Below are 11,222 nucleotides of genomic sequence, written 5' to 3' on the forward strand. Positions count from 1 at the left end.
AATGTACCCTCCCTCACCCACCTTCACAAGAGACCGGTCAGATTCACAACATAATATACATTCAGCAGGAAGAATAGTTATGAACATGAAATTCTGCATACATTTTCTATCATGTGCATTGTTTTAGATCTTAACTTATTTGCCAGTAAACTCATTTTCTGCTCTGCTTATTAGTTTATCTTAATTTACACTTATGTAGTGCATCTCAACTTAGCGTAGTGAAGCCCCAACAGATATGGGCTATAAATACAGATCACTTAATCCTACACTATGATGGAATGTGGCAACAAGAGCATTCAATGTTGCACACACCACATCAGTTTAGGAAAGGAAGAGAAGGAGGATTTAGGAAGGCAGAGCCATTAGAATTTTGCCAGGACTCATAACAGCTCTGCTCTTGTAATAATCACAATGGGATCTAGAGTGACAAGTTGTCCTGGTGTCTGATTACGTTCCAGCAGCACAGCACCCCCTAGCAGAATGCTAAGGCATTGGCTCAACACTCAAGGAAGTGTGTCCTTATTTCCTGCACAATCTTAACTCCCCCGTCAGGTACTGACCACACCCAATCTGACAGGACGACAGTACAAAATGGCACAGCTATAGACTATCAATAGTACATTACGATTGCACAATTTGTTTAAGATACCAGATAATCACTTTACAATTCTTACTTTAAACCAAAAAGGAGAAAACTGAAATCCAAGAATTGGATAAAGGTTCTTTTTTTCAATCTCTTTATTGAAATTACTATACAAAGTGTATTAAGTTCTTGTTGCTTCCCATACATTTCAGTTTTTGTGGGAGTCCAATAAAGATAGTCAAGAAACAATATTCTTTCATAGAATCATAGAATGTGAGGGTTGGAAGGGACCTCAGGAGGTCAGCTAGTTTAATACTGTATGTATTACTATATTGTGTTATTGCATAAAAATTCTCCCAGCTCTATAAGAACGTGTAGATTGTTTCATCATACTTTTGGAGGAGTTCACATTTGTTTATTTTTAAACCCTTAATCAATAATTACATCACAAATGAGATTACCATATTGAATTCTATCCCATGCTTAATTTAAAAGTATTCTATCCCACTTGGTAAAGGTGGTGTGTTACCATTTCCATGCATGGGAAGCAGATCATTTTCTCACAAATGAAACCTATTAATCTTAAGTGTCTCTTCAAGTTCAATGCAGGCTCTTTTGTATCTTGTAATAATACTTGGGCACAACAAGTCATGAGTATGTTCACAACGCACTGCTAGGACTGACATGGGGAGCATGACAAAGCAGCAATTAATCTCATAATCCCAGCCTGCCTGAGATCACTTTGTTCAAGATCCTTCCAATTTAGGAATTATTACTGACTGAATTTCTCCTATGTTTGAATCTACAGTGACCAGGAATTTTCATTAGGGTCGTGGCCTTTTCATAAAACAAATAACGTTATTGCTACTTCACAGGCCATGATTTTGGTGGCATTCATTCTTAAAACACTTAAAACACAGGGATAGCTCAGTGGTTTGAGCATTGGCCTGCTAAACCCAGGGTTGTGAGCTCAATCCTTGAGGGGGGCCATTTGGGGATTGGTCCTGCTTTGAGCCAGGGGGTTGGACTAGATGATCTCCTGAGGTCCCTTCCAACCCTAATAATCTATGATTCCACTGAAAGCTCCTAAACTTTATACGCCCCCTAAGAGAGGTAAAAGTACTTATCATTATAGGGAGAAGGCAAAGACATCTCTTCAATGGCTTGTCTCATAACGAATGCAACCCATCACGACAGCAACAAGCTGACAATGGCCTTTTCTCCCAGTGCCACAACAAATAAGAAGTTTGCCAGATATAGAATAAAACCTCTAACAATCTTCCCTCCTGCAGTTCAAAGGGCTGCCTCTGGATCTGCCCGCTGGATTTAGGAGGAGGGAGCACATAGGCTGAAGTGACACCTAAGATGCAATGATGGCATGAAGACACTAGTGTTTTCCCACTGAACGTATCAGGCAAGGCTCATTTCCCTCCAGACATGATCCTGCCTGCTTAGCTTTGGGTCATATGACTAAGTTAGCTAATAATTTCTTGTCTTCTCAAACCCCCTCCCCTCCCTTCAAAATCCATCAGTTTCTCAAGTAACACAAGGCACTACCTCATCTCCTGGGCACAATGCCTCTGCAGCATCCCCTGCTGGCCAGGACCAACTCAAACCTAGGTGGTCTGCATAAAGATGCAGAATGCTAATAGGCCAAAATTCCTAAAAAAACAGGATTTTCAGGTTAAACATAAATATAGCACCTGATTTAAACAGCCTTGCCCAACCCCACCTGGTAACTCACCAAGTTTTATTTCACTAGAGATATGATGCAAATGGAGGCCTAAAATGTTGAGTCACTGGGAGCATGACAGTAAATCCAGACGTTTTACTAACTTGTGGCTGAGGGATTATAAATTCATACCAAGAAGCTGCGAATTCCAACAGAAATGTCTTTCCCCTTAGAATTACTGCTAACTATTTGTAGTACTTGTTAAGTAAGTGCAGTGTTGGTAAGGAGGGAGTGACTGACAGCCCTAGACAACTGAACAGCAGCCATGAAGTCTGCTGCTCCGTGATGGGAAAAAGGCAAACACACACTACAGAGCCATTCACCAAATCCCTGACCTGAGGGAACAATGACAATCCTATGGCGATGAGCAACAGTATAAGATTGGATTGACGAAGGGGTAAGTTAGTCCCTATGCCAGTTTATTTCTTAGCCTCTGCCAGGACAGATGACAATGGGTCAATTGCAGCAATGCTTTTTGTAACAAGAACCTTTGTTCTTTAGGAAGAGATTACCAATTTATTTCATGTTAACAGCAGTTTAGTGGCATGAGAGACAGTTCTAACTTTCAAGCCCTACCAAATCAGGCTTTACCTTCCTTTCCTAAACGATTGTTGTGTCTGTGAACTTAATTTCCTAGAGAAGAAAGGTTCTGTAGATCACCTCACTCCACCCCTAGGATTTTTAATTTTTAATTCTCCTGTCCAAAATTTGCAGGAGACATCCCAATCGCTAGAATTTATGCTGCGAACTTTGCATAGCATTCCCGACTGTAGTACTGGAGACATTTTGGGTGTGACTCTACACAAACATTATAGCACAGTGTTGAGTTCTCAGTCAAGAAACTAGGAAGCTTTGATCCTTAGGGGATTTGGGGGAGTCAATCAGTGTGGCTGAAATGCTATAAATCTTTGACTGCAATCGGTTTTGCAGTAGTTATAACTAATTCCCTGTCTGCTTTTAAAATCCTCTTTTCACCAAGGCTTTTGGGAGGACTGAAGAGCAATACCAGTGACAAGAGGAAAATTCCCTCTGGAAAATACCAGTAGCAGAGCAAAATTTATAAATCTAATCAGTTTTATTCCTGCTGTTTATAACACAATGAAACTGATGAGATTTTTGAAAATGTCACTGTTTTTAGGCAGCAAAACAGAAATGTGGGGGTCAAATTCAGAGGTCTAAGTGTAGATCCTTAGACTGCAGGGAGTGTTTTACCCCAGCCTGATGTAAAAGTTAGTGTAACTTATGTACAAAGGACCTGGAAGAAGGCACAAGATACGACAATTTACACACACCCTTTCAATTTTGCTATCTTCACACAGCGGATGACAGAAAAAGTGGCAGCGTCACTTCCACCAGGCTGGGGAGTAGAAAGAGGCATCATCTCTTTTTTCCTACCTCCACCTCCCAGCAGAGCCCTGGGAAGCCCAAAACCTTCAGCCTGTCCTGATCCAGGTGCATGCACTAAATGAGCTTCTCCGAGTGCTAGTAAATCCTCTCTTCCTTCCCAATCTTTCAGAGCATCCTTGCTGTAGTACAGGGGTTCTCAAACTGGGGGTCAGGACCCCTCAGGGGGTCACAAGCTGTCAGCATCCCCCCAAAACCCCGCTTTACATCCAGCATTTATAATGATGTTAAATATATAATTTATAAGGGGGGGTCCGCACTCTGAGGCTCGCTCTGTGAAAGGGGTCACCAGTACAAAAGTTTGAGACCACTGCTGTAGCAGGTTTACTGTCCTCACTAGCGGACATCTGGTACATAAAATCCCAACTTTCAATCAAGCACCAATTTATAAAATTAGTACTAGTCTCAACTGAGAAGTGTTTCGTTTGGTGGTAATCCCCTTAACGAGCCATCCTAGGGAGTCACCCAAAGTGCATTACGTTGTTTGTAAAGTCTCCTGTCTCCAACTTTTATGAATCCTAGAACAGTTTATTCAATTCTCTCTAGAACTAACTCTGCTTTATTTTTAAAAGAGGGAACTAATTTTGTATTGGCGTGATCTTAAATTACCAGTTCAGAAAGGAACAGTTTCTCTGCATTTAGGGCAACACTGGGAACAATCCACTCTGCCACAAGCTACGTTCAATTGCAAATCAGGATGTGGCAAATGTCTAGAATACCCAGACATAACTAATTTAGTACCAACATATAAACGAAAAAGCCAAAATATGTACTTATTTATGTAAGTGGGGAATAGAACATCTGACTTTTAGAACAGATCTAAAACTGATCAATTATTCTTTAAGACCCCTCAGCACTTTTTAAGAGACTGAAGTGTTGACCAGGACAGCAGAGTTAAACTCCAACTTGGTTAATTACATTCTGTTCACTTACACTTTCCAAACAACTTCAGTGTGTTTAAAAAAAAAAAAAGCACATGTTCCACAATATGTCCTGAATTACAGTTGTACACGGCTCAACTGCTGCCTGGCTACACTACAGCTGCACATCTGCAGTGGATGGAGTGAGCTCTGTCTGCAGTTTGTGTATCAATTTGTGAAGTCCTTTTGGATGAAAAGTGCTCAATAAATGCAAGATCATTATTCTCCAACAAAATACTGCTGAACTTTCACTGTAAGAAGCATGCTATCTTAGAACTTTCTAGGGAAACTAAAGATAGGAATAACTGAACCAAACAATTACTGATTAGAGACGTTTCACCCATTCCTCTCCTTTCATACATCCCCAAAAGAAAGCCTGTCACACCTTCTCTTGTGTAGAGTTGGTTGGGAATTTTCCAACACATTTTTCCAATCAGTAAATGTTAATTAGTCAAAACAATCACCCAATTCAAAAGCTTTTGAAAAATAATTTAAATTCTTGAGGTGTCCCGTTTCAACATTTTCCTCAAGGAAAAGTTTTAGTTTTTTATTCAAATCAACTTTTAATGTTGAACTGGTTAGTTTATGCTAAGTGTAAGTTTATTTTTAAAAAGTCTTCAGTGTAAAGGGGGAACAGGGTGGGCGGGAGGGGATGAGGAAGGGGCTAGTTTTTGTTTGTTTTTTTAAAGATTTATTAGTTTGCAAAAATTGAAGATTAACTTCAGAACAGGAAAACAAAAAGTTTCCAAATCTCAAAGACTCACGGAGAGAAAGTAGCCCCCTCCACCCCAGCTCTACTCTTATGTTTGCATCTCCCTACAGACCCATCAACTTGGGTGTACATGCATGTTACAAGAATTCCAATTAGTCAGAACCCGGGCTTACCTTCCGCTTGTCCAGTCTTAGCAAGAAGTGCCCCCAGTTCCAGGATGCTCTGCTCTTTAACTTGCACTGCCTCCTCATCATTTTCCTGGACATCGCGCTTCACTAGAAGAAAGTGGAACAATACCATTTCAATCAAAACACAGAATCTACATAAAGTTTTTCACTTCTTTCCAGAAACTAACTAGTGTGTCAGGTAATAGTGGAGTCAATCTGGCTGGAATATTTATTACATACAAAATGTTAGGTACTTAGCTTTAGAAAGCTTAAAAACAGTTATTTATCTAGACCAGGGGCGGCCCGCGGGGCTCTTGCATCTGGCCTGCCAAGCTCCCTCACCCACCCAGCCCCGCCCCTCTGCCTACCTGCGGGATTGCCCCCTGTGGCGCTGTGAGAACGCTGCTCTCTGAAGCGGCTGGCAGCACACCCCTTCGGTCCGCCCCCCACAGCTCCCATTGGCCGGAACAGGGAACCGCGGCCAATGGGAGCTTCGTGGGAGGTACCTGGAGGAGCGGCAAGAGCAGCAGATGCACAGAACCCTGAGCCCCTCCTCCTCGGGTTGCAGGGACACAGTTCCAGCCGCTTCCTGGAACGGAGCAGCGCGGGACAGGAGGCCAGGGCAGGTATGCAGGGAACCTGCCCTGGCCCCGGTGCACGCCGCTGCCACCCCGGAGCCGCTCTAGGTAAGCGGCGCCGGGCTGGAGTTCACACCCTGAACCCCTCCTGCACCCCAACTCCCTGCCCTGAGCCCCCTGCCGCATCCCACACCCCTCCTGCACTCCCTGCCCTGTGCCACCTGCTGCACCCTGCACCCCGACCTGCACCCCTCACCCTCTTGCACCCCACACACCAACTCCCTGCCCGGAGCCCCCTGCTGCACCCTGCACCCTTTCTGCACCCCCTGAGGCGGAGTTGGGGTGGGGACTTCGGGGAAGGGGGTGGAACAGGGGGAGGAAAAGGGTAGGAAGAGGCAGGGCCTAATGGAAGGGGTGGAGTGGGGGCAGGGACAGAGGCAGTGGGGGGGGGGGGGGGTGTCAGTGATGCGGCCCTCGGGTCAATGCACTAGTCCTCATGTGTCCCTCGTGGTCATTTGAGTTTGAGACCCCGATCTAGACTTTACAAATAGTTGCATCTAGCTGACAAAATTTCTCATGTCCTGAAAACAGGTCAGATTTCAGATTCATAAAGCGTCACCAAGACCTTTCTAGCTGTTCAAGGAGGATTGTTCTAAAACAAGCAGCTATGGTTGCACCATATGGAGTGTTCTAATAAATGACATCTTCTAAATGGTGACATCTCAAGCGTAGAACCTGCAAGCTGGGTAAAAAAATACTCACTTATTGCTTGGTGTTAGGATCCTTGTTTTTACTGCTGTTGTGTGTAATGTTGCAATCACTTGGCCAAAGCTCCACAACAAAAATAACGCTAAGGCTGTATGAAGCTGTGAAATTAATCTGTTTGCACTCGCATGTCAGATACTGCAGGCATTACAGGCTCTCAGTTGCAAAAGTTGGAGCTGTCTCCCCTCATAAAGATTTCATACTTTTTGCTACTACTTAGTGCTTTACAAATATTAAATCTCCAACAACTGTGAGACAAGCAAGTGTCCCCATCTTACAGATGAGGCAACAGAAGAACAGAAATATGAAGAGATTTACTTGACTGAGACTACAGAGCTGGGATTCCTTGTTCCTTGTCCAGCACTACAGCTGGGATTAGAATTCAGAAGTTCTTAGTTCTCAGTCTACGGGACAAGACTTTATGCCCCAGTAACTTAATATGCTCAGGTTTCAGAGTAGAAGCCGTGTTAGTCTGTATCCGCAAAAAGAACAGGAGTACTTGTGGCACCTTGGAGACTAACAAATTTATTTGAGCATAAGTTTTCGTGGGCTACAGCCCACTTCATCGGATGCATTTCCACTACATGCATCCGATGAAGTGGGATTGTAGCCCACGAAAGCTTATGCTCAAATAAATTTGTTAGTCTCCAAGGTGCCACAAGTACTCCTATTCTTAATATGCTCAGTATCATAAGCAAAGTAATTTTGCTTTCCCCAGCACAGGTGGTCTAATTATAGTAAAAGAAATACCCACTGCCTTAAAAATAAAAAATAGTCTACTATAGCTTGTCACATCTCTCAGTTGATAACAAATCATAGAATCATAGAATCTCAGGGTTGCAAGGGACCTCAGGAGGTCATCTAGTCCAACCCCCTGCTCAAAGCAGGACCAAACCCAACTAAATCATCCCAGCCAGGGCTTTGTCAAGCCTGACCTTAAAAACCTCTAAGGAAGGAGATTCCACCACCTCCCTAGGTAACCCATTCCAGTGCATCACCACCCTCCTAGTGAAAAAGTTTTTCCTAATGTCCAACCTAAACCTCCCCCTCTGCAACTTGAGACCATTACTCCTTGTTCTGTCATCTGCTACGACTGAGAACAGTCTAGATCCATCCTCTTTGGAACCCCCTTTCAGGTAGTTGAAAGCAGCTATCAAATCTCCCCTCATTCTTCTCTTCCGCAGGCTAAACAATCTCAGTTCCCTCAGCCTCTCCTCATAAGTCATGTGCTCCAGCCCCCTAATCATTTTTGTTGCCCTCCGCTGGACTCTCTCCAATCTATCCACATCCTTCTTGTAGTGTGGGGCCCAAAACTGGACACAGTACTCCAAATGAGGCCTCACCAGGGGATAACAAAGCACTGGAATGGGTTACCTAGGGAGGTGGTGGAATCTCCTTCCTTAGAGGTTTTTAAGGCCCGGCTTGACAAAGCCCTGGCTGGGATGATTTAGTTGGGTTTGGTCCTGCTTTGAGCAGGGGGTTGGACTAGATGACCTCCTGAGGTCTCTTCCAACCCTGATATTCTATGATTCTATAAAATGGTACCACAAACTATTACTTTTTACTAGGGCTGACTTGACAAGAAGTAACAGGTATGTCTGACAGACCTGGAAGGTGCCAAGCAGTAATTAACTAGTGTGTCACATCTCTAGTTAACATCACAGGATAAGCAAGCTTCTCAGGAACTCGAACCCTAAAATCAGACCACACAAACGTGTATATTACTTAGTTTACAGTGTGGACCTCATTGTTTGCCCAAGGCCGCCAATGCAATAACGAGACATATTATATATTGTTATTGTGTGTTTTCTTCTACACAGTCTCTTTTTAAATATGTAGTTCACCACCCGCAGAATAGCCATCTGAGAGGTCTATTTTGATATTATACAGTAGCCAAGGAGACATTTAACTGCCAAACACATAGCACCAGTATTTGTTCAAAGCCCTATACTCAGAAATAAGTCACCTATTAGTAATTCCGGATTCTTGGTAATTTGTTTGGCTGTTCATTTCTAGGGCTTCTTTTCTCTCCATCCCATGATCTACATTACAAATACATTCTGGGGACCTGAATTAAACATGGGTGTCCCCTGACATAACTAGACCACTGCTCCATTTTGCAATTTTGGCATGTCCCTGACACTGCTAAATCCTTGAGACAGTCCCCCATAACAGTTGTAGTTGCAAGTAAGAAGGTAGCACAAATAAAAACAAAGTGGATTCCTGAAACAAAAAAAGTTACACTGAAGATTTCTGTAGTACTTCTTCAGCCAGAACCTAGGATTCCAGTTCAACTGTTTTTATGTGTGTTTTGTTTAGCACTCACAATTACCAACACTTTCACCTGAGGTTATTTTTACACTGGGAAACATTCATGTACCCTAAAATGCAATTCAAGTAGCATTATATTTTATACTATATAAGAAAAACATTCTTCCAGTAGAGCTGCTTAGGCCTTAAGGGTGGCAAACACTAGACAACTAGCGCAGACCTCCCTCTGCTGACCTAACTTACTATAGCACTTACATGCTACAGTGATGGAAACTACTGAAACCCCTAAACAGACCATATAAGTGAATTCTCACTGGTTGCTATTGGGACGCACTGTTCATGATTCTCAGTGTGAAGCAGTGTTCATGGACTTTTCCAATATGAGAATTGTATCGCTTTCCGTTTTACGGTATGCCACCATAGCATGAGCTGCATAGCAACATTCAAGGGGAGCGATGCAGCGAAACAGCAGCTGCTCCCTACCTAAATTCTTAAATTAAATTTGCACACTATGAAAAAAATGCTCTCTAAACCATTAGTGCTTAATCCACAAATTGTATTCACTCCCCCTACACAGAACCAACTGCAAGTCTGGCCAGCACTGAAAGGCAAGGGCAGTTCTCACCCTGGGTTCAAGTGCTGCTGTTTCCAATCATTCCCACACACCTCTTATATTTAGATTACTCATCAGCTGATGTTGTCATCCTCCTGCCTGCACAATAACCCAAGATCTGGCCATAGCACCCTCCGTATATACTCCCTAACAGGACTGTAGCACAACAATAACTACACACAATCAACTGTAGCCTCAGAAGCCAGTTGCACTTCAGAGCACGTTACGCCAGCAAGCAGTGGGTGGAAGTGACCCAGAAACAAACCCCGGGTCAGTCTCAACCCCAGATCCCGCAACTGAGAGCGCCGCAGAAACCAGACCCACAGACCCCACGGTGGGGAGACAATGTTCTTATGTAAAAGTGAGAACAGCAAAGCTAGAGCTCGTACTCGGTCCCTTCATTCGTCAGCTGAAGGGAAGCGGGGAGGGAGGGCGCTGTGCCCCGGGAGAGCGAGCTGACAGCAGGGTCACCCCCCAAGTCTCATCCAGACCAGGACAAACCCTGCGAGTGCCCTACACCACGGGGAGCTGGGGGGTCACAGCACCTAAAAGCCGGTCACACACCCCCCGGGCCTCGTTGGCTTGACCCGGGGGGGGGGGCTGCCCCTTCCTGCCAGGGGGAGAGCGACAGCAGCAGCAGAAGGGCCGCCCCCCAGCCGGCAGCGGAGATCGGGGCCTCTTCAAAGCCCCGCCGGGCCGGGACCCCAGGGCCCGAGCCTCACGCGCTGCCCGGTAGGGCCTAGCGGGCCCGGCGCCGGGCGCCCTGCCCCTACCTCCGGGCCCAGCGTGACTCAGCAGCTGCAGGGGCCCGGGGCTGACGGGGCCGCGCTCCCCCCGCCCCGCCGCTTCCCCTCCCGCGGGCTGCGGCCTTGCGCCCCCCGGCTCCACGGTGAGTCAGCAGCCGGCACAGCAGGACACGGCACGGCTCCCCCGCGCCGCCGCCGGGCCGAGGAGCGCGGGCTGCGAGCCGCGGGCCGGGCCCGGCCCCGGGCCGCTCACCGATGGAGTGCAGGATCCCTATGGAGGCCTCGCGGTCGGTGGAGAGCAGGGACTGGGCTCGCTGGAACTCCAACACCGCCGCCGCCGCCATCTTAGCCGCTCGCTCGCTCGCTCCTCACGCCGAGGCCGGAACGAGCCGGCCGGGAGCGCCGCCCCTTCCCGCCGCGGGGCCTGCCGGGACCTGTAGGCCCTGCGCGCGGGCTGCCCCGGGGGTGTAACGGGAGATGGGGGAGAGGGGCCGGGTGCGAGGGGCTCTGTGGGGCGCTGACATGGGGCCAGGGGAGGGGCTCTGTGGGGGGCAGGTATGGGGCCGGGTGCGAGGGGCTCTGTGGGGCGCTGACATGGGGCCGGGTGCGAGGGGCTCTGTGGGGCGCTGACATGGGGCCGGGTGAGAGGGGCTCTGTGGGGCGCTGGTATGGGGCTGGGTGAGAGGGGCTCTGTGGGGTGCTGGTATGGGGCCAGATGACAGGAGCTCTGT

At 46.4% G+C, this 11,222-nt stretch overlaps 1 protein-coding gene across 1 annotated transcript in view; it reads right to left on the minus strand.

The window, feature by feature from the left end:
* PSMD11 (proteasome 26S subunit, non-ATPase 11) overlaps window positions 1-10,896 on the minus strand; it is a 30,161-nt gene extending 19,265 nt beyond the window's left edge. Inside the window, exons 1-2 of the mRNA XM_039504236.1 lie at window positions 10,745-10,896; window positions 5,525-5,626 (exon numbers count right to left, since the gene is read on the minus strand). Of these exons, the coding sequence (XP_039360170.1) occupies window positions 5,525-5,626; window positions 10,745-10,835 (193 nt within the window). The 5' untranslated portion in view covers window positions 10,836-10,896. The remainder of the gene's footprint in view (window positions 1-5,524; window positions 5,627-10,744) is intronic.
* Between the last annotated feature and the right edge of the window lie 326 nt (window positions 10,897-11,222).

Source organism: Mauremys reevesii, linkage group 17, assembly GCF_016161935.1.
Source record: "Mauremys reevesii isolate NIE-2019 linkage group 17, ASM1616193v1, whole genome shotgun sequence".
Classification (NCBI taxonomy): domain Eukaryota; kingdom Metazoa; phylum Chordata; order Testudines; family Geoemydidae; genus Mauremys; species Mauremys reevesii.